Source organism: Ochlerotatus camptorhynchus, unplaced genomic scaffold (assembly GCF_037179485.1).
Source record: "Ochlerotatus camptorhynchus isolate MF236.1 unplaced genomic scaffold, CSIRO-AGI_Acam_v1.1 ptg000213l, whole genome shotgun sequence".
In the NCBI taxonomy this organism is placed as follows: domain Eukaryota; kingdom Metazoa; phylum Arthropoda; class Insecta; order Diptera; family Culicidae; genus Ochlerotatus; species Ochlerotatus camptorhynchus.
Window position 1 is genome coordinate 775,139 of NW_027040703.1, and position 24,981 is coordinate 800,119.

The following is a 24,981-nucleotide window of genomic DNA, read 5'->3' on the forward strand; positions in this document are numbered from 1 at the left end:
GCGCGAAAACTTCTCTGAAGTCCACAACAGCTATCCAAAGTTTCCTGATAATTTATCAGTAGTTTATTTATCTGGCTTTTTATTTAACCTTGTAATGCAATGTTTAGCTATCAATTAGGGTGCCAGCTTTCATTAGGGAGCAATTCTTCAGTTTTCAATTGGGGTATTCCTAAACAAAACTAAATGTATCCATCTAGGGGAAATGGCTCTAATGTTGGCCTATAGATCTAAGATTGGGCCCATCGTTAAAAATCTGCTATTTATCAATTTTATCTAGATGAACGCAACATTGGGATGGTACTAATGGATATTTTTGGTCACTATTGAAAATTTAGTCGATTGCTGAATTTATGTATGGGCCCAAATAAGGAGTATTTAGGCCGACATTACTTCCATTTCCCCTATATTGAATTTTATTTTTTGTAACTCCCCCAGCAGGCCTGGGTTCAATTCCAGTCGGCGCCGCCGGGATGTTCTGCGGCATAATATCTCTGATCACGTAAGGGAAGTAAAGCCGTTGGTCCCCGGTTCATGAGTTGATGGGTCGATAGGTAGGATCCAGGTGTGGGAGCTGTCTCCCTGGCATCGGTAGCATTGGTGCTCAGCACGGAAAACAAGATCGACGGAAAACAAACCAAGGAAAAAATAGGGAACACCCCTCACCATCCCTCTCCAACGGGGGAGTTTGGTAAAGAGAGATGATCAAACCGATTTGTACATTCCCTTGCTCGCTTTCTACTCTCTATACAGGGTGTTTGGTTCCGGGTTTTACATATTTTCAGGGTAGATAGTGCTCCTAAAGTTATGAAAAAATCCCCATGAAACATAGGGTCGGAAATGACTGCTAAGTAAGTTATTCAACATTTTATGTTTTTTTGTATAGCCAACTTTGGTTAGCTATATTTTTTAATCTTAATGTGGTTTTCTGATTTCAACACACCAAATGAAAGATTAAAGTGTTAGCTATCAATGCTTTCAAGAAAAGAACTCGATTAAAGTTAATTATCATACATTAAAATTGAAAAGTATGTTGAAAGTACCGAAAAAACTGGTGAAATTTCATACATTTTAGTGTTTTTGAGTTGAAAATTTTCATTTCTGTTTATTTAGTTGTTTTACAAAACATTTTCCATGCAGTTCTCTAGATTTGTGTTTTTGGTAGTAACCTTGTAGGCTTTATGGTTTCTTCGTAATTATTGATTTAAAACAGCGATAAAAACTTGTGACGTTTTCATAAAATGCGCTATAGTCACCCTATTCGTTCGTACGTTCGGCTGTTGCAGTGGACTACGCACATGAAAATTTGGTAGAATGTTATTGTAAATGTTTAGCTACATTCTTAACTTTTGATTACCGCACATCTCCTGCGCCGAAAGAAAACATAACTGCGGAGATGTTTCGCGGTATCGAATATTGCTCAGTCTCAGCAGAAAACACAACGAGAGACACCGAATCAGCGAATTCTGAGAGCGGAAGGGAGAGAAGTAGGTAGGTGGTAATAAGTCGATGTCCTTTTTATTTCACAGCACTCGCAGCTCAGCTGCGGTGCTGTTTTGATGGAGGAGCGTGGAGCTCCGTTGCTTCTGTATACACACTTAGATTTTTTTACAGGAGTTAGTATTTTACTGAATTTTTGGATTACTGACTCGGTTAAAATTCAAATGACTGTTATTCGTAAAGATTGGATAAAATCGAAAAATTTTATTTTTCATCATTACACAGGGTTAACAGAAGTTAGTCTGTAAATTTCCGTAACACATTTTCTCAACTTTGAATTTTTCACAGATTTTTTAAATTTTACCGCAATTACGAGTTTTCTAGGGAGTTAATCTCGTGCACTATTGTGATTTGAGGCACTAAATTATCATCACAGTTTTGTTATTGTATGTTTTCCGGTAGCAGATAATGGCCTCCTGGAAAAAGCGAAGTGGAACCAGAGCCCGAGGTTCTGGATCAACAATCTCTATGTAAAGATCCCTTCAGAACGATCGCGTTTGTCATAGTTGTCTTTGGTTTTTTGTTCATGATTTCGTTATAAAAAATCTGGGACTTTGAACAGTTATCTGAAGTATATGACTTGGAAAATTGGTAACTACACTGCAATGCTCATTTCTGTTTGCAAACTTTGTAAACATATCAAACAAAAATGAATAAATAGTGTATTACTGAATTATAAGTGGGGATGGGTGGCATTCACTAGCCCGAGAATACCCTCCACATGCTAGCCTCTTCACCAACCATGCATCAGTACACACTTATCGAGTCAGTAATTTTTACCAAGTTTTTGAATTGCGGTAAAATTTAAAAAATCTGTGAAAAATTCAAAGTTGAGAAAATGTGTTACGGAAATTTACAGACTAACTTCTGTTAACCCCGTGTAATGATGAAAAATAAAAAAATTCGAATTTATCCAATCTTTACGAATAACAGTCATTTGAATTTTAACCGAGTCAGTAATCCAAAAATCCAGTAAAAATACTAACTCCTGTAAAAAAAATCTAAGTGTGTATACAGAAGCAGCGGAGCTCCACACTCCTACATCGAAACAGCACCGCAGCTGAGCTGCGAGTGCTATGAAATAAAAGGGACATCGACTTATTACCGCTACCTACTTCTCTCTCTTCCGCTCTCAGAATTCACCGATTCGGTGTCTCTCGTTGTGTTTTCTGCTGAGACTAAGCAATATTCGATACCGCGAAACATTTCCGCAGCAGTGATGCCACATATACAGATTTATCTGTAATAATACAGATTTTTGTCAATATTTTGATACAGATATCTGTATATACAGATTACAGATTTTTCAAAAATATACAGATTTTTCAGATTTTTCAGATTTTTCAAATAAAGGGAAGATATGTTTACTATTTTTTATATTTTTTAAATACGAATAATAATCTTTTATTACTTTTGAACAGCTTGAATCCAATCTGAGCATCAAACCCAAATCGTCTTTTTCACTAAATAAATAATCATTGTTTTAGCTTCGAATGGACTTGGAATCTTTTGAGTGGACCTCTGATGTTCAGGTGCTCTGATTTCTCGTTGGAAGAAATAGTAGTTTCCCTTTCTATTTGTCGAAGAGTCAACTAGGTATATTGATATTTGATTAACAAAATTTCAGAAATAAAGAATATTGCAAGGGGCAATCAAATCTGCACACTGTGCCGAAACACAGCAGGACACATTGTTAGGCACATTAAGGCACAATTTGATAAGGAAGACACAAACAATATAATATAAAACGGCACCACTGTTGAGCGTTAACATTTTGCCAATCGTTTTTAAGGTTTACTACTCGAACTACTCACAAATGAAACTAGTGAGAGAATGTCATACATAATACTGGTGATACAAGGATTCAATCAAGAAGTTGTAAACGACAAACGGATACCCACCGGTGTTGTTGATCATTCGAAAAATTCTGTAAGTATTGTCTGAATCGTGAACCTCTTCAAACCTAACAAAACTAAGCCCGTCTCTTCCGAATCACAGCAAAAATCACAGCGGATCGTGTTTTCATCTAGAACAGCTTCTATCGGGGCCTCACTTCAGTCGAGTTCATCTATGTATACCATGGCCGGCCCAGAGCGTCTTGTCGATACGGCAGTCAAGACGATTGATACTGTCGTGTGTATGCAATCTCGAAGCGTACAACAAAGGATCAGAGCAATATCTTCTGCGAGAGTTGAGGTACATCAACAATTTTGTTATGCATAATGACCAATAAATAAGAAAACAAGCTATCCTAGGGGCGGCCAGATTTGCCTCCCGGTCTTGCCGAGTATCTTCGGGACGGAAATTTTCACATTTTCTCCTGCATTTTTCCACGGATATTCTTGTCAGTCATTAGTCTTAATTGGTGTGGTCTTTGATAGGACAACCACAGGACTTTAAAGCGATGTCCATAGAATATTGAAAGGTGTATCTGTAATGCTACATCCTCTTAAATCACGAATCGCCCACGTTTGTCATCTGTGTGGAGCTGACTGGATTGGGCGGTATCTTCTCGAGTTCTATACAGATCTAAGGCGCATGATAAAGTGCTTCCGCTGAAGTCTGTGGTCCTATTTTCAACGTATGACAGTTCTTCAGGGGAAAGCATCTTACGAGCGATACGATAGACTTGGGTTATATCTTTGAGGACACGCACTTCTGAGTCGATCAGATGATTTAAAACTGGTTCGACGATGTTGCTCCAAGCGTGAGATTGAACTATGCTTGAACACCGTATTGGTTTGATGGTTTGCAGTTCCTCTTCCACCTCCCGACCCGCTAACGATCTAATGAGAATGGAGGTGAATGTCTACCATGATCCATCAGAGAAATTGAGAATGTAAACAAAATTACAAAAGTCATAACTTTCATGGTTGCCAAACACCTTGATAAGCATACTTTAATTGTCCTTGATAGGTACGTTCGGCAGAGCGCTTGCCACAGCTTTTGACACAACTAATAACTCGGCACGAATTAAGGTGTGCCGAGTTGAACACCCCTTGGAATATTGCATACAATTCAACTAAACTTTCAGTAAAAGTTTTGTGTTAAAACTTATTGAAAAATTACGGAGTTGAAAAAAAGCAAATGTCCAGATAAAGGTTTTCGTAATTACAGACATACAAAAAATAAAATTCAAGAAATTGTGATAGTTACTTCATTAAGAAAATCTTCAGCCGGAAACAGATTCGCCTCTGACAACTGGAACTTAATGTTTATATTTTCAATCTATAGAAAAGATACACATCGCTTAACAAAAATTTTGTAGGATTTGGGGATTTTTCAAATAGACAAATTCTTTAGAAAGCAACCATTAGTAATTTTTCAAGATTCTAAACTTTGAACAAAGTCCTTCTGAACTATGAATTAACTCAATGGAGATTTATGTAAAGCTGCACTAAGACCATAATAAAGAAATTTTACAGATTTGTTTACAGATTTTTGTCAGTCAGATACAGATTAAAAAGATTTTTTGCAATGAAAATACAGATTGAAAATCAAAAAAATGTGGCATCACTGCTCCGCAGTTATGTTTTCTTTCGGCGCAGGAGATGTGCGGTAATCAAAAGTTAAGAATGTAGCTAAACATTTACAATAACATTCTACCAAATGTTCATGTGCGTAGTCCACTGCAACAGCCGAACGTACGAACGAATAGGGTGACTATAGCGCATTTTATGAAAACGTCACAAGTTTTCATGGCTGTTTTAAATCAATAATTATGAAGAAACCATAAAGCCTACAAGGTTACTACCATAGACACAAATCTAGGGAACTGCATGGAAAATGTTTTGTAGAACAACTAAATAAACAGAAATGAAAATTTTCAACTCAAAAACACTAAAATGTATGAAATTTTATCAGTTTTTTTGGTACTTTCAACATACTTTTCAATTTTAATGTATGATAGTTAACTTTAATCGAGTTCTTTTTCAAAGAGTATTGATAGCTAAGACTTTAATCTTTCATTTGGTATGTTGAAATCAGAAAACCACATTAAGATTAAAAAAATATAGCTAATCAAAGTTGGCAATACAAAAAAACATAAAATGTTGAATAACTCACTTAGCAGTCATTTCCGACCCTATGTTTCATGGGGATTTTTTTCATAACTTTAGGAGCCCTATCTACCCTGAAAATATGTAAAACCCGGAACCAAACACCCTGTATACAATTTTCACACTGCCGTACTCTAATGGAACTATCAATTCAATACTTTCATCTTCTCATCTACCGTATAAAAATTACCACTTTAGTATGGCATTTGAAATTAGTATCTTCTAAGTAAACCGTTGACTTCATGCAGAAGTAATACAAAACATATAATCAAAGTATGTAAACACACTTAAGTAGAGTTGGTTGGAAATGCTAACATGAAGCTTTAGTGTGATGATTTATTAGCTAGAGAGTACATATAAATACAGCCATTTGATAGCAAAACTATAAAGAGGTCCTCAGAATTTCGAAAAATGGTAGGTTCGTTCCTTATTGCAAAATATCAGACAAGTATTTTTTATTTTGTCATTAGGGTGACCATTTCCATGTTAAAGTGGTCGAAAAAAATCGTTTTGTTCCATTTTTTTTTTCAAAAATTACTTTTTGAAAAAAAAATATAATAATATTAAACAATTGAAACTTTGTATTGAAAAACATGGATTTTATTTGTTGTTCGTGGGTTTCATGGTTTGTAGACAGAGGGCACAATATGTTTTTTTTTTTTCGTTTAAAATTAAGACTCTGTTACACAACATATCAAAAAATCAGCGGTGTGTTTTTATTTCGATTTGAGTTATATTTTTTGTTTTTCAAGTTATCAAGTTTTGAATTTTAACTCAATACTCCTATGTGACCAGACTGCCATGCGTCTCCATTGATTTTTTCATCTACGCATATCAGATAGAGCGATTGTTTTTGAATAATTCATCTGAACGTACCAAATCGATAAGATAAGAAACTTCGAAATTATTTCAGTTTAGAATCTGCCTTCCAATGGTACACCGGCAGTGTTGGCAGAAAAAGTGATTTATGGCATTTAATTCAAACCATTAATATTTGAATACTTCTTTTTTTTTATCCTTTCTTGGGTAAAGTTGTTAGGCACTTCCTGGACTATATTCGTACAGCTTTAGCTACATGCTTCGGGTCTCTAGGGAATTACAACCAATCGTCCCAAAATTTTGCACAGTGGTTTGGGACCTCAACTGGAACCAACAATGGGTTGGTCTCGCTAGATAAGGTCTAGTTTACGTTTTGACGTAGGACTACGTCTTTAATTTCTATGCTGGGGGTCACATTAAAAAAATCAAAATTCAGACATGTAACGAAAAATCCCAAACACGAACGCAACGATAGAGCGCAAATCGAACACACGACACATTGCGCATGCTCACATGAGCTAGCTCAATGCTCGGTTGACCGCTCACCATTTAACCAATGAAAGGAAGGGAGGATAAAAGCAGCGATAAAAAAAACGCTTTTGCTTTCGAGCAACGAACGGATAAATATCGGACACGACGGATGGACGGATGAGTGGAACTGCACGCATCGCACCGATGCGAATACGACGATGAAAGCACCCACATCGACCGGAGAAAAAGCTTCCCGCAATAGGCAGCATGACTAGGCCGCCGACATCCAGTCGGCTTCGAATTGCTCTGGTGTGGCCACCATTTGAAAAACAATCGGCCCTTTTCAGGGCCACCGATTCAAAAACGAAAAGAGTTAACAACTAAATGATCAACATATTTGTTCCGTCCACTAGCGGTCCTACGTCAAGCTTCCGTTCGTGCCCCTAGGCACAGACCCTTCTACCTTATTTTCCATATTATGGTGACCCACCCTAATATATCTAGACCAACAATTGAAATAGGCGGAACAACCAAACGTAAACAATGGCTTTAAACACAAAATTCTCGAGAATCAAAACACTCCCACGCAAACTAACAATGCCATTCGATAAAGAAAGTTTGCTCTATCAGATGATGATGTTAGATTGCTTGGATGTGCTTTGATTCTCGAGGAATTTGCGTTTAAAGCCATTGTTCACGTTTGGTTGTTCCGCCTATTTTAATTGTTGGTCTAGATATATCATAATAAATAAGGTTGGAAAGCTACTGTAGTAGCAGGAGCACCTAGATTAAAACATAAATGTAAATTGAATTGTAAATTGAACAATACTCTATCATTTTTATCCAGATGAAGTTTACAGGGTGACCACCCATCGGAATTTTAAATTCCCACGATTTTCCCACATTTTACCTGACAACTCGAAGCTAGCAAATTTATAATCACTATTGCGTGTTGGATACTCGGCTTGCATTTTAAGTCGACTTTAGTGATTAAGTAGTTCACATCTTTCCGAATGGATTTAATCTTTTTCTGAAGTGATTCAATGCATTTCAACATGGTTCTAAAGTTTTTGAAGAGATTCAATACTTTCGGAAGTGTTTTCAAACTATTCTGAAGTGATTCTGTGCTTTCCAAAATGATAAAAAACTTTTCAGAACGGGTTAAATATTTTCCTAAGCGATTCAAAGCTTTACTGAAGGGATTCAGTGCTTTCCGAAGTAATTACAAATATTTATTATGTGATTCAGTACTTTCCGAAGTGATCCTGAACTTTTCTGAAGTGATTCAGTGCTTTCCAAAGTAATTCAGTACATTCCATAGTGATTCCAAACTTTTCTGAAGTGATTCAGTTCTTTCCGAAGCGATTTTGAACCTTCCTGAAGTAATCCTTAACCTTTCTGAAGTTATTACAAACTTTCTTGACGTTATTTAGAAGTTTCCGGAGTGATTCTAAAGTTATCTGAAGTCATTCAATACTTTCAATTTTATTATATGATTCAGTATTTTCCAAAGTGATTCCGAACTTTTCAGAAGTGATTCAGTAATTTCCGAAGTTATTCTGAAAAGATTCATTACATCCCGAAGTGATTCCAAACTTTCTTAATGTGATTCAGTGCTTTGCAACGTGTTTCTGAACTTTACAGAAGTGATTCCATACTTTTCAGAATTGATTCAGTACTTTCGAACTGATTCCGAACTTTTCTGAAGTGATTCAGTACAGCCGAAAGTGATTACAAATCTGTGCTGTGATTCAGTTCTTAGCGAAGTGCTTTCAAACTGCTCTTAAGTGATGCAGTACTTTCCGAAATGATTCCGAACTTTTCTGAAATGTTTCAGGACTTTCCAACGTGATTTCAAACTTATTTGGAGAGTGTTGCGGCTCACCATTTTTGATGTTTTTTTTTTTTTTTTTTTTTCTAAAGTTCTAAAGGCAAATCGAACAAATCACAATAAAGCAAGTGAAACCCGTAGAACAGATTAAAACGAAACGGTGAAATGTATCGATCCCTTTATGCACATTAAATAGTTATCTCTTATTTTAATGCCAGTATAATAAGTAATTGTAATCAATTATGTATAAAAAACCAAAGATTTTCAAATAAACTATCAGTTAACTTTCGAATATCCGAGCCGACATGCTGCCTCTCGGAGTGCAGTAAATTGAGTCTAATATTTTCCTATACCGATCCAGCAAAAGTCTTCGTCCGCTGTCGTCACTCCACCGGAGGTACTTTACAGGCCAAGAAACCGCAACGTAGCGCCCTAGTCACTTGGGCGTAACAGGGAGTAATGCAATATTCAATTTGAATGATACAAAATTTTGCCCAGCGGTTTCATACTTACAACGAGCAGTGAACGTCAAATTTGACTGCATGACAATTCCGAACTACCATTGGCCGTAATCTTGACTATACCGAAAAATCAATGTTTACGAAAATATTCCATTACCAATAGATTCTATTGTACACAACAACAAGTTGTATTTTTATTAATAAAGTAAAATGTATGACTGTTTCAATAAATTATATTACATTGTAACAATAGGTTCTATTGTTTTTGTATGGTAAAACGGCAGCATAATTAAAAAATCGCCAACTCTCTACCAACAAGTCGTTCCAATTTTAAACATAACCTCAAATCTATGTACTCAAATATTTCAGGAGCATCCCAAGCGAACCATTCATTATCACATAGTCATTGTATCGATTGGGGTGAAGCTGCCACACGGCCGCTACAATCCCGGACACACACCAACCAGCAAACCAGCAATGCCAAGAATTAAATATCACTTTCATTTCCTGTGGTTTGTTTACACACGTCCCACCCGGATGGCAGAGAACATAGTCGAGCAGAGCGGTCCAAATTTCCTCGGGTTTCGGCTGATTACCGACCGATATGGAAAACATCTCTCTTACCCTCCCGCCCCTAGTCTGTTCTGGGCTGGAATCTGGAAGTTCATTTATTCGAATGACTGTAAATCGCCGGCGTCACAATCCATGGCAGTAGTGTGACACTATAGATCAAGAATGCTTTCAAACCATTTCAAGTGTGCGGTTTTGCGGCTTCAGTTTGGTTTGTCGTAAAAGAATCGAATTCCCCCTTCAACGGCGGGTTGACATCGGGTTGATGGATGTAATTTCCTTGCCATTGAAAGTGAAGGTTTCAGGTCAGCAGTTTTGGACTCGGACTAGTGGAAAATATCGCCGAATTTCCATAAATTGTGTGGCATGAACATTGGCAACATAGCACGTTGATTGATACGACTCAATCAGCTAGGATATATTTCACTGCCTGTCTGGATCAACAAAATCAACATTAATTACATTCAATAAACACAACAATTAATTCAGCTCCATTAAACTCCCCGCAGCAAATGCCCGCAAATGTACTAATAAATCACATGGATGCGGGAAAAAAATAACAACATTTGGCAACAGACCATCAACGCCCACCCACAAGTATCAAAGAAAAAACACACACTAATCGTCATTTTTATGAAGCCTCCAAGTTGTTCGGTAATGGAAACAAATTGGCTTGCGTGACTGACCTGTCCAAGCCAACTATGGAGCCGAATTTCTGTTATACCCAACCACCAGCACCACCGTCATTCCATTAATCTAAGTTCAAATGGTCATTGGCTTTACACATGTGGTTGGTACCATACAGCATTGGTAGGTGATGACTACCCCTGGCTCATTACCATCATCACTCACCAGTCAGCGCAAAGGCCGCATGGTGCAATAAGTCTGTCTACACACAAACACACCTGGGCGATGATGGTGTTAACAAATTGTCGAGGAATTAACGAGTCCATATTTCAGGTGATAAAATGGAGTTGCGTGAATATGGGCTCGTCCGTCCGTCCGTTGCCGTCGGTATCAGCACATGCCATAACACAGGCACAGGTGGAATATGGGAAGCATTTTTCCGAATTTCCATGGAAGGAAGGCGAAAAATGATGTCGTGGATCGATTGCGATCATATTGTGTGTTGTATTCGGTAATATGTAGTTTCGTTTTAATGTGTGATAAAGGAGAAGGTACTTACCGACTAGCGCCAGGATGACGGTTAACAGAGGTGCCGCAGGGAAACGAACGGGAATATTGAATTCCAACATCTGGAGCAGGTCAACTGGAATGGAAGAAATTGTGAAATATTGATTAGAAGTCGCTGTGATCAAACCGAAAATATGCGTTCGTATAAGTTTATTCTCACGAGAAAGCTTGGATACGAATGCTCTGTTTCTCTCTCAATGTTACAACTATAATCGGGTAAAATCTATGGCTAGTATAAAAAAAACTGTATTTGTAATGTGTACACCTATAATGAGATCTGACCCTTCTTACAAACATAACATTCATTTTATTGCGAAATTTTTCTCGCATGATGTCGCATTATGGGGTTTGGCCCTATTTATTTATTTTTCATTGATTTGTTTTCCGTCGGCTTTGTTTTCCGTACTGAGTACCAATGCTACCGACACCAAAAGGCAGCTCCCACACACAGAGATTATTTTACTGGGGTCAGTAATTTTTTACTGGGTTTTCAAACAGCTGAAAAAGTCAGTAAACTGAAAATAACGGTCACACGTAATGCAACGAACAATTTTAACATATTTTATTTTTATCATCAAATAAATGTAATAAGAACACAGTCTGTATAAATTTCAAGAAAAAATCACTTTTATACAATTTTTTTAAGTTTACTGACTTTTTCAGCTGTTCAAAAACCCAGTAAAAAATTACCGAACAGGGAGGCCGTGATTTTGTGTGCACACCTGGACCCTACCTATTGAGCCATCAACTCAATTTATTATCTTCTTGAAGAAAGCTTATAGTTCAATCCATTAAAACCAGGTTTAAAACTATACTATCTCATAAACCGTAATAAAACCTTCTTACAACATTTACAAATTCAATTTTTCCCACCCTACAAGATGTTGTCAAGACTTATATTAAAATTTCTTAAACCTGGAAGGTTTTATTCAACGCGTATTTTTATGGTTCTCAAGACAACTTCAAAGCAGGCATAAGTACAGGGTGGCAAGTGAATTTCCATTTTGAAATTCCTAGTTTTTTCCTGGTTTTCCTGTTCAATGATTTAAAAATTTCATAGTTTTAAAAACTATGTAGGGTAAATGTCGGCTTCGGCACCCATCGACTGTTTTCGGCAACCAAAATTTAAACGTTAATTTCAATATGTTTTCCCATCAACACACTTCCCTGAATGCATCCAAACGATTCTTTAGTCTTTCAGCTTCAATCTGATTGTATGTGTACGTCTGAGCAGTCCTGTTATGCCAGATTTTTATTCAAATGAAGCATACGTACTCTAAAATGGGGTTGATTTCAAGTTGCCGATAATAGAACAGCTGGTTAACACGCAGTTCTAATGGGAAGGTTGCCGAAGAAAACGAGGCTGCCGACAATAGTCACACTCACCTGAGAAGTTTGGAGCGTTTTAAAAACGCTTTCAAACAGTTTTGAAGAATTCTGTCGATTAGAATGGATAGAGAAGCAAGCAGCAGATGAATGTAAACCAACAGACACGTCATATATGTGTGTGACGATGAGAAAATGCTAATAGAAGTGCGGACACTGCTTAGATTGACGAGAATACGTAAATACGTAATTTCCCCCTATTTGAAAAAAAAAATTAATAAAAAAAAGTGAATCCTTGTACCATCATTCTTCGCGCAATGCGGAATTTCGCAAACCAAAATAGGTATTAAGGTTCTTGTGAATGCCCGTGAAATCTTTATCTGATTGTTTGCTGTAAAGAAGCGAGTAGGGAGCCGCGCTACTTCGTCGTATCATGGCGCCTATTTCCATTCTATGTGCTAAAACTATAATAGCAAAGCGTTTTCACTCATGTTTTTGCAAAAAAAATCTTTGCTTACAAGATTAAGTACGATTGACACTGAAACATTTGCGATAACCCGTAAAATGAGCGATTTTAGGGGTGTATGACGAAGAAAAGCTGAGATACGACGGACTAGCGCGGAGCCTTATCTAATGTCTGAAATTTAGAGATCTATAAGCCTCTAAATCTTGAGATTTCCGGTTTTGAAACTGCGATTTTTTAACTTTATTATTGAGATTTTTAGCCTACGGGCTAGTTTATCTCAAGGTGAAATTGTGAAGTGTGATATGAATAAGGACTCTTTAAACAAACATTTGCTTCTAACAATTTTACGGATTTCCAGTTTCTTTAAATTTTCCGCAAATTGTCAACGATTAAGGATCTTATTTAGCGGAATTTTGATTACAACATGATTTCAAAATCATATGATTAAAAGATTTCATAAATAACACTGGTTTAATAACTCTTATTATTAAAAAAAAATGCTGAAATTCATAGAAACTCCCTAAAGTTCGTAGAACTTCCCTGAAGCGTTAAGGTCTTTCCTGAAGGGTTCATTGAAGTTTGTATTGACTGAATTTCATTGGAATTCCCCGAAGTTCGAAGGACTTTTTTCAAGATCTTAGAACTTTCCTGAAGTGAGTTTTTTTGAAATTCATAGGAATTTCTTAAATATCGTAGTACCACGAAGTTCGTAGAAATTCTCAGAAGTTCGTAAGACTTCCTTCAAGTTCGAAGAACTTTCTCGAAGGTCTGAGGACTTCCCTGAAGTTTGAAGGACTTAACTGAATATATGAGGACCCTAAATTTAGAAGAGCTTCCCCGAAGTTCATAAAGCTTTAAATATCGAAGGGTTTTCCAAAAGTTTGTGGGTCCTTCCTAAATTTCTTGGAAATTCCCTGAAGTTTGGAGAGCTCCTATGAATTTCATAGGACTACCCGAGCAGGAACGAATATCTCGATACCTTAAATTGGTATGGATGAGCCTGACATAAGAGGTAAAATACCAAAAAATAATACCAAAAAAATGTTCCCACAATAACATTCCAATACCAAATTATGATAATGCAATACCAAAACAATACCACCCAGGTATTCTTGTGGTATCCAAATATCAATTTTTGGTAGTTACAAAGTATTTTCCATGTATTTTTTGGTATTATTCTTTGGTATTTTACCTCTTATGTCATGCTGGTCAATACCAAATTTTGTATCAAGATCAGAATTAGGTATTCGTTAGTTATTTTCTCCTGCTCGGGTACCTGTAGTTCAATCGACTTCTCGGAAGATCTAGGGACTTTTTTGAGCTTGGAGAACTATGTTAAGTTCCGAGGACTTCCCAAGAGTATTGAAGACTTCTTTGAAGCTCGGAAAAATCCATAAGTGTCATAGGATTATCCTTAAGTTTTAAGCAATGCCTAAATGTCGTAGAAGTTATATTAAATCTGTAGAAAATTCTGTAAAATTTGTAGTTATTCCCCAGAGATTAAAGGACTTCCCTGAAGTTCGTAAGACTTCTCTGAAATTTGTAGAACTTCTCTGAAGGTTCGGAGAGATTTCCTGTCCGTCGTAGGTCATCACAGTAGTTCACAGGATTTTCCTGAAACTTTTAAGACCTTATCTGAAGTTTTTAGAAATATAACTTTTTATTGAACATGTTGAACAGGTACTTCAAAGTAGTTACGCGTCGGCACTGCTTAAGTCTGCTATCAATTAAGCACAAATCATACATGCAATTGATTCGAGAAAAAATTAAATTAAAAATAAATACAAAATATATTTACTAAATACTCAGGGTAAATTTTGTTCATCAATGTTTAGTTGTTCGAAAGATTTAGCTTGAACAAAATGGTTAGTTTTGACCTGATTATAAAAAGAAACTATGACATACATAAAATTTAAAACCTATTTAAATTATACAAACAAGATTATTTTCCTGGTGGACTTATGAAATTCCAGGTTTTCTCCCGGTTGTTCCTGGTGAGAAAACTTGAAGAATTTAAATTTACTTCGTGAAAAATGGACCGCTGTGTGATTCATGAAACAAATCTCAAATAGAACTCAATCCAGCTAAAATTGGATCGTTGAAATTTGTTATGGTTATTTCAGATAATGTATGAACAATTTTGAGAGATGAATATGCTAATAGCATTGGACATGTAATTTTGCTGCCCTGTAAAATTTACTGTTAATATCATCTATTAAACCGAAGATAAAAGCATATCGCCATTGAAATAATGCGAAATAAAAAGATTTAGAAATCATTAAATCAAAAAAATCATAAACTATTTTTTTTTTTTTTTTGGGGCTCGAGGTAGACAACCTAATGTTCCAGTTCGGAATATTTTGGCTAGACGTGATCTGGAGTTTATGAAACTCATATATGTTTACTTTAAGAATACTAACCTTAGATTGTATGTTTGATTAACCTTGTGTTTAGTTTGTGTATTGAGTGTGTAGTTTTTTTTTTATGTTTGTTTTCAAGATAAATAGAAATTGTATAATAAATCATATTTCAAGCCTCCTTCTCCCTTTCCCCATCCAAAAAATTGTAAATCTCCACTAACCTCGAGACGACCGCGAGTAATCGGTTCAATTCCTTTAACTCTAGATTTAAGACATTAATCATGTATAATGCAAATGATAACTCGGCTCTGTAAAGTTTATTCGATTGAGCCTGTACAAATAAATTAATACAAAAAAAATAAACTATTTTGATAAAAAATGACCGACATAGTTGCAGTTAGCTAGCTAATCATTAATTTTGCAGTATTTTGTTTAAAAAACATCAAGTTTTGATCGATATTTTATACAATATTTCCATTGGATATTCAATCGTGTAAGTATGGCGACGATCTTTTGCATGCAAAAGCATCACCAAATCACCATTAATTATTTATTGACTTGATTAAAATAATAATAAGTGAACTTAGTATCAAACAAGATCAATTATTCTCAAATAGAATTATTTTGCGCTATATAAAACTATTCACTCTCCATTAAACCAACTTTAAAAATAATTGGCTTTAATCGAGATTTTATAAAATTCTTGAATAAGAAGACCCACCGTGCTGCGTCAGCAGCAGTTTGACAGCAGTTTATTTACGTTTGTACGAAACTTTTTCTAGCGTCAGTCAGTCAATTTTCTTCATTCAACCAGGTAATAATTCAGTTTTTAATGAGTTCAAGCGAACACTAACTATGTTTCTTTGTCCAAAGGATGCCTTTCAAGGTTGTGCAAATATCCGAAAAGAGTTGTGAGAGACATTTTCCGATATCATGATGCAAATATTGGCCATCTTCACAAGGTAGAACAGAAACTTCCTGATGAGTTTGAAGGAGTGTTCTAGGATTTTTAAGCAAAGTGTTTGGTAAACGATCGTTTAAGATTTTAAGCAAATCTTTTAGAGCACTATTTTTGATGCTCTGAAGAATTGACCAGTTTTTAATCGCTGTCGAGAAAAGTCTTCATCCTCTTCAGATTCCATCGGTTCATCCTCGTGTAATAGTAATTACCAATTATCAGAAGAGGTCGTTCAACCACACATAATTGTTTACACTTCAAGTGCGTTGCACTCTTCAAGTGGCGCAACATTGTAATTCGACACTTTTACCCAGGCGCTTAACGCAACATCATCAAAACACAGATATCAGAGTACAATCATTGCGCAATGTCACTTCGCAACTGCTTGACCCAATTCTTTTCACAGAGCATTGAACTATAAGTGGGACATGTCTACACATCAATTCTTTTCCCTTTCCACTGACCTTGTTATGATGGGACTTTGTCCTAGACATTATGCAGATTTAGCAGATGGCTCAACCTATGTGTTTCGCACTGATTGGTTGACCTTAGATATCTTGTAGAGTTAATAATTATGTGTAGAGTTTAAGAATATAAATAGTTAAGTTCATTTTAGCTACAGTTAAGTTCAGTTTTAGTAATCAGTGAGTTAAGTGTACTTACTGAAGTACGCGTCGTAAAGTGGTGTTAATAAGAAATAATGTGTTAATACTTAATAGAGTTTAATAATGTTGTCGCGCAGAAACAAGAAAGGAAAGAACTCCAAACATAATGAAGTGTTGATAGGGATGTTTTACTCGAACTCTTTCACTGATTCCAGCGGTTCATCCTCAAACATCTGCCGCTGCTCAGTGGGACGAAATAAAAAAAAAAGAGGGACATGACCATTTGCGACGAAACTATTGAGTGTAGCATTTTGATGTCTTGCAGAATGTTTCTTCATTTTTTATGTTCTTTAATTGATACGTTAACCTTTTGATATTAAGAGAGGTATACACAAGATAAAAAAATAACTTTTTTATGTCTTGTTGAATTTGATGATCATCTATGGAAACATTGTAGATGAAGTCATTGTAAGAAATTTTGTCGAAGACGTCAATTTTCCATCTCTCAAGTGGACGAAGTTATAGGATGAAAATGGAGTACAAACGGTAGTACCCCCTTAAAAACCGGTTTTTTACCATAACTTTTTAGTTTGAATTTTACAATTTTTTTCAATATTGTACAAAGTTGTAAGTGCTCTAAACTGCACATTTTTGCTGCAAAAAACAAATTGCTATCTCTTTGTTTTAAGGATTTCAATCCTTTTTTATAATTTTTTAACGCTGTCTGTAAGGGAGTGTATATTGCAGGTTAGCAGGTATTAGCAGCTAAACTCGACCTAATTTTGTTCAGAAATTTACACCCTACTGTGACATACACAATTCAGAGGGGGATTGAAGGGGATGCCTAATGAATTTTTTAATACAGTACCTCAAAGTTTTGTTACGTTTTGCTGTTTTCATGGCCATTTTTCGAAGTGTTTACATTAGAGTGGGTTTCCCACTGCTCTTTCAATGCTTATTCTGGTCCCCAAAAACTGGGCAAAATTTGAACAAATTTAGTTATAATCTCTATTTGCGGAAGAATTTTAAATTTTGTATGGGAAACGGAACGGATCTATTCATTTACTTGCCAAAAATCCAAATATTGATCAAATTTCACAAAAACTCGGGCTTAGATAGAGAATAATATACCAAACAACTTTGTTCGAAGCTACAACCCACTCTGATGTACATACTTGGAAAAATGGTCATGAAAACAGCAAAACGTAACAAAACATTGAGGCACTTTACTAAAAAAAATCATTAGGCATCCCCTTGGATCCCCCTATGAATTGTATATGTTACAGCAGGGTATACATTGCTGAACGAAATAACTTGAGTTTAGCTGCTAATACCTGCTAGATACACCCCTTTAAAGTTAGTGTTGAAAAATTATAAATACGAATTTAAATCCTTTACATTAAGAGATAGCGATTTGCTTCAATAAGCAAAAATGTGCATTTTCAAAGCACTTACAACTTTGTTTAGCATTGAACATAATGTAAAATTCAAACTAAAAAGTTATGGTAAAAACCGGTTTTAAATGGGTAGGGCAGAGAACTACTTCGGCCTAATCGCCCATTTTGGGCCTATCGAGCAGAAAACATCAAATAAATCCATGATTTCAGACTCGGGTTGTGCTGTCAACAAGTCAATTATGGATTTGGTACGACACTTTAGTTAATAAGCTACCGAAAGAAGTCAATGAGAACGCGTAGTATGAAGGTTTGCACCTATTATTCCCAAAAACAAAAGAAGCGCTCCGACCGAATCAATTTTCATCATCATCCGATAGGCCGAAGTGAATTCTGTGTCAAGTCAATTATGGATTTGGTACGACACTTTAGTTAATAAGCTACCGAAAGAAGTCAATGAGAACGCGTAGTATGAAGGTTTGCACCTATTATTCCCAAAAACAAAAGAAGCGCTCCGACCGAATCAATTTTCATCATCATCCGATAGGCCGAAGTGAATTCTGTGGCGTTTCAATGGCGTTTCAATGCGTTAGGCCCAGTTTAGAATTCATGGGCCGAGTTTGGCGTCAATAAGCAGTGTTAGACTTTTGACAATATCTCAACGATTGGTTTCTCGGAAAGGTAAATAAATTTGGAAGCCATCAGTAATAATATCATTCCGTTTGGTGCTAAACTGCGCTAGATTAAGAAAGACTAAGTGCGGGTTGTGCTGTCAACAAGTCAATTATGGATTTGGTACGACACTTTAGTTAATAAGCTACCGAAAGAAGTCAATGAGAACGCGTAGTATGAAGGTTTGCACCTATTATTCCCAAAAACAAAAGAAGCGCTCCGACCGAATCAATTTTCATCATCATCCGATAGGCCGAAGTGAATTCTGTGGCGTTTCAATGGCGTTTCAATGCGTTAGGCCCAGTTTAGAATTCATGGGCCGAGTTTGGCGTCAATAAGCAGTGTTAGACTTTTGACAATATCTCAACGATTGGTTTCTCGGAAAGGTAAATAAATTTGGAAGCCATCAGTAATAATATCATTCCGTTTGGTGCTAAACTGCGCTAGATTAAGAAAGACTAAGTGCGGGTTGTGCTTAATAGGCCGGAAATGGGGTAGTTAACCCTACAGCCATTTGTACTCCATTTTCACCCGATAACTTCGCCCACTTGAGAGATAGAAAAATGACGTCTTGGGAAAAGTTTCTTAAAATGACTGAAATGTTTCCATAGATGTTCATGACTGCTTCTACAATGTTTTCATCAATTTCAACAAGACATAAAAAAGTTATTTTTTTTATCTTGTGTATACCCTCCTTAATCTCAAAAGGTTCACGTCTCAATTAAAGAACTTGAAAAATGTTTTTAAACATTCTGGAAGACATCAAAATGCTACACTCAAAAGTTTTGTCGCAAATAGCCATGTCCCACTATTTCTGATTTCGTCCCACTGTCGGAATGATTATCGAGTAAGCTTGAAGCTTCTGTAGCATCCGGTGATCTACGAAATCTTTCATTAGGATTCTCGTTATGATGGCTGAAACTTTCCGATACTATGTAGGGTATATGCTCATTTCCGGTTTTGTTTCCGGAGGAGTTCAATATTTTTTTTATAATTTGCACTGACTTTTCTTTTAAAAGATCCACTTGATTTAATTTGTTTTTCTATTTGTTTACCAACATTTCGATAGAAAATGTGTTGTTCTGTCATGCTCTTGAATAAGATCCTATAAACTTGCGTAAATCAATGTATTCTTCAAGGAGTTTTATACAGCACTTATGAAGGTTCAATGCCATTATAAATCATATCGTCAGACAACATCCTAAGAGTTGTTATAAGCATGAATATTCTCAAGTAAAACGAAATTTTATTTGGGTTCTCCAAGGGACCGCAACTTACATAAAACCAATATTACTCTATCAAAACCGCCTTAAGTGCATGTTATATTTTCAATTCCTATCGAAATCAACTATAAAACCTGAATAAATCAAATTAGCTTTGGGAATGTTGCTTAAGAAATGCAGTAAAAGCAGCGTAATGTCAGTTCATGCACTGTAATAATGATAATTTTATCCTTTTGGCAAGTAATTTTGCACCATATTTTCGAAACGATTGAAGTGAATCCACTTTGATGTGATATTAAAATTAATTTACTGCTGTGTGAAGGAAGGTGTGATCAGATATTTTAGACGTCAGAAAATTCCAACGTCGCCGACTGGGATTGAACCCAGGTCACCACCGGCGCCGCTTTGGTCTTATTTAGAAACTGGCTACTTCCCCTGTCAGGAACATGTCAGAATGTGGCCAGTGTGATCCTGCACAATTGATATGACTATGAACTATTTTTTTTAATTCTCGTGTGATTTAGGGTATCGCATGACGGGTTTCGGAACAAGTAAGAAATTGGCCTCTTCCTTGGGGGAATCCGGAACTTGTTCAGATGTGGCCAATGTGGTCGTGAGCACTTGATATGACTCACATTTGACATTGAACTATTTCTTGAATTCTCTCAGGTGTCGTAAGATGGGTTTTGGTCCAAGTCAGGAAATCAAGGAAGTGGCGGCACCTTTATCTTTGCTAATAACAAGTAGCCATAGCACGCATAACTGCGGACCGTCAAGTTGGCTGATATCACTCAACTTTTCTAGAGCACAAATCTCGTACACTTTTTTGCTGTACTGCACAAAACCTGTAGTTCCAGTTTCATTGTTCTATTTTTTGTAAGAGCTGATATTTGTGCTGTTGAAATGTCAAGGTAAAAATGAGATTAACCAAAAAAAAAGGTTTCAGCAGCGATTCACATTAAGACGTTTGCTACCTCACGCTACGGAAAACTTCCACTTGTTACGATCAACGCTTTGGACGCTTTGGAATTACGAATACTGCATATATATGCTTTGAAAACTATTTGTGTGACAGGACTCAACGGACTGTTTTAATGATTATGTTTCCAGTCCCGTGGGGAATAACCTTGGAGTGCCCAGGGAAGTGTATTAAGGCCCCTTTTATTTATTATGTATATTAATGACTTGCGACGTGTTTTACGACATTTTGCAGATGGTACTGTGTTATTCATTGCAGCTAAGGATTTAGATGATGCCGTTGTACCCTTGAATGAAGATTTGCATTCTCTAAGCAGATGGTTGAAGTATAAGCAATTGAGATTGAATAAAAGTAAAACGAAATTCAGGATATTTCGCGAGTAGCAACAGCACCGTCAGCGGTAAGAGGTGGATTTTCCCCCCTCTCTGCCGTCGTGCAGAATAACTTGCTCGCAGCGGACGGAATTCTACGAAGAGATTTTCTGGTGAAACATAAATGCAAACTTGATTGTTGAATCAAAATGTTAAGTGTTTTTGGTGGAAATTATTGGTATTGATATATGTAAGGTTTCAATAAGTATGGTGGCAAGTGGTTAGACGAAAAAGATTAGTGGTGGAAGTCCCAGAAGTGTGTGAAAATGTGAAAAGAAGATTTAGAGAAGATTGTGAAAAGAAAAAAAAATGGCGGGCAGCAGAAGGAAACGGATGGCTGAAGGACGGTCCAATGCGAAGAGGGAACAAACGGTTGCGTCCTTTGCGTAAGATGACCAACAGATGGAAAAATTGGGAATGGATGATTTGCTCCCCGAACAAAAGCTAAGTACAAAAATAGTTTTGTGTTGAGTTAGTTGCGCTAAATGTAATGGTATTCTAATATATGAATAAGTGAAGGTCTGAAAATGGGACCTTCTACCGGTTGGGGTGTATTGTTAAAGAAGAAAAAAAAAAGTTAATAAGAGTAGGTACGAGTTGCTATCAAGACGATGGTGATGTTGGAGGATCGTGCACAAGTATATCACACGGACGGGTATTGCAGCTCAATTTTGGGTTTGGTTTACTCGGAAATGGGTAGGGTTTAACTCGTGTTTGAGTGGATGTCGATCATGTTCTTGCAGATTTTCCGGAAAATCTGCAGCAAAGTGAGTGACATTGATCAAATTTGGGTGGACTTTTGCTCAATTGCGGATGGATACAATTTTGCGGTATTTGAGTGAAGTGACTTGGATTTGAGTAGCATTTTTGAACGTGTAGAAATAGGCAAGACAGCAACCAATTGAAGCGTTTGTTGTAATGCTATCTAGGGTAAATTTTTCATTTGCCATAAATTTTAGATTTAAGTATGGTCTTCATTTTAAATCAGCAACCTTATCTTCCAGAGCGCTTCCAGAGGACAGAAATTCAACATTTATAAAAAAACTACATCAAGATAGAGCTGGAATTGGGGCGTAACAGCTATTGTAAACAGTGGTTTCTTTCGATGATGTCTTGAAAGGCAAGGCTCGCCCACGCAAATCAACATCACCATCAAGTAGGGTAAGACTTCCCCTACCCGACAGTAATGTTGGTTTGCGTCAGCATGCCTTGAATTCCTGGAAATCATCGAGAGAAGTCGTTGTTCCCAAAAGCTGTTTCGTCCTTATTCCAGCTCTATCTAGACATTTGCCAGCAACACTGACTGGGTGTATCCTATCCCGTGCAAAGAATTATACCAAATTGTTAACAATTTCTGATACCCAGTTATCAAGATTTGATAACTGAACATGTTATCATTGTGGTTGAATAAACAGCCAATCAAAAAAAAACAAAACAATCATCGAAATAATACTCCTTGGATATCACAAAAATAACTGATTCAGTTATCATTGAAAACAACTTGATAACAAATCCTGTGATCCATGCAATTTTTTTCAACAGATTTCAAATCATTTTATCGATTTGGTATTAAAGCCTTACGCTGATAACTGGAATATGATTGACAGTGTTTTTTTTTTTTCCTAAAATGCGGATAATATTCCAAGCTTTGAACAAATATTGCAAAACTTAACAACTGAAAACAAAATTACGTCTGGAATAACAAGACTTGTTTTCAAGATGTTATCAGGTTGTTATTTTACTTTGCTCAGGATGGCTACCTTCCCTACTAACATGATTCCTAAATTCCCGAGACATTTATACATCTCTCTTAAGTAAATGTTGGACTAACATACCTTTCCTATCCCTACCAGTTGTAAGGACGTGGCCAGGACAATCCTGAACTGTTGGAGCGGGATATGTTTTATCTGGGAGATAGTGATTATTTCCTACTTAGTATCTGTCCAGTAATAGATATCAAACTGATGAAAAATTTAAAATTTTCGCTCCACAGTGCTTGAACGGTACCAAATTGGGTCCTACTTTGCCTCCCAAAATTTGAACTACTTTAGTAAGAAACTGACTTGGCACAAACCATTTCATGTTTATATGGGAATTACTATGGGAAAACTTATTTTTTTTTCATAGCTATCTAACAATTCACCACATCACTATGCTTTTAAAAATTATAGCAGTGATTGTAGCAAATTTTCTTGAAAACTACTTTTCAATCAAATGTAAGGAACAAAAGTTATTAATGATTCACATCACTGATGTCTTATGATAATGATCATTTAACTGTTCGGCAGGCAACATTATTGTTTCTGCTGCGAAGAATAGAGCACAAATATAGAATACAGTGTTGCCCACTGAACAGCTGCTTGATCATGCCATAAGATTATCAATCTCTTAAACAATTAATAACAATTTAATTTGACATTTGGCTGAAAAACGATATTCCGCAAAGTTGTAGCCAAGAAAATTTCCAGTAAGAATAGTTATAGAAATTTTCGACAAACAATATGGAAAATGGGTATAAGACAATGAACAAAAAGTTTGGTTTTTCCATAGTAATTTCCATATAAACTTTGAATAGTTTGTGCCAAGTCAGTTTCTTACCAAATGAGTTTAAATTTTGGGAGGCTAATCAGGACCTGATTTGAAACCGTTTGAGCACTGTGGAGCGAAATTTTCAAATTTTGCATCAGTCTAATAGGGTATACGTCCCTAACCTCGGTCTAATATGCAGCCATAGATTACGTTTTTAATCATAACTCATCAATTAATTTACCTGCAAACGATATTCTACTGCTAAATGGTATGCTTAGATATGCTTATCATGTCGTTTGCTATCAGGAACCGCAAAAAGTTGAAAAACTTACTTTTTTTAAGACAAAAACTCACCAGGGAAATGTATGTAATATCGGTCTATTGTCCCCAAATTGGGTCTATTTATGGATGCAACTTCGTCCTATCCTGTTTGATTCTCAAAAAAAACGCTCTTGGTAACGTTTTCTTATGTATTTTTTTTTATCACTATCACTGTTAACTTAATACTCTTCATTCCTCAAAACATTTCTTAGAGAAAATTTTACGAAAACTACATTAAATCACTCAAGTTAAAAATTAAAAATTAAAAATTTCGCTTATCGTCTTTCGACCGCAGAATATCTAAATCAAAACATTGTGATGTTCATTATACAGATTTGGCAGAAAAAATCTCCCTTCCTGTTCGTTCCTTATCATCCAAATGCAAACCACATTGTTGACGTTACTCTTATTGCTATATGCTGTCAAATGAATTTCATGGGCCAAAGTTAGGAACATAGAAAAGAAATGTGTCCCTAAAGTTGGGTCCATGATTTACTTGTAAAAACGTTGTTAAACAATTAAAATAAACATAAAATATTCAAACAGTAACTGTGAGTTTTACGTCTAGTGTGTATTATCAGGTAATTCCATTCAATAAATGCCATAATCAGGCCATTTGATGATCGTCAGTGCAACCTTCCCATCTTAACCTTAGAAGTCATGGCGGCTAAAAACTCCGAACAGAGTGATATTCTCAACCAGTTTTATTACTTACGAGAGCTGAAAATGTATTGAAATGTTGTGATATAAATTGATTTGTGTGTGGTACACATTTATCAATCATCAGTGATCAATATTTTCCTTATTTTTTGTGTAATATTCCTTAATTAATTATTTATTTGCGTGATAGGCCGAATGAAAGGACTAGACCCACAT

At 36.1% G+C, this 24,981-nt stretch overlaps 1 protein-coding gene across 1 annotated transcript in view; it reads right to left on the reverse strand.

Annotated features, from left to right (window-relative positions):
- The window catches only part of LOC135703419 (membralin), a 255,673-nt gene that overhangs the window by 165,315 nt on the left and 65,377 nt on the right, over positions 1 to 24,981 (reverse strand). The window contains exon 7 of the mRNA XM_065224637.1: positions 10,894 to 10,977. Within this exon, the coding sequence (XP_065080709.1) occupies positions 10,894 to 10,977 (84 nt within the window). The remainder of the gene's footprint in view (positions 1 to 10,893; positions 10,978 to 24,981) is intronic.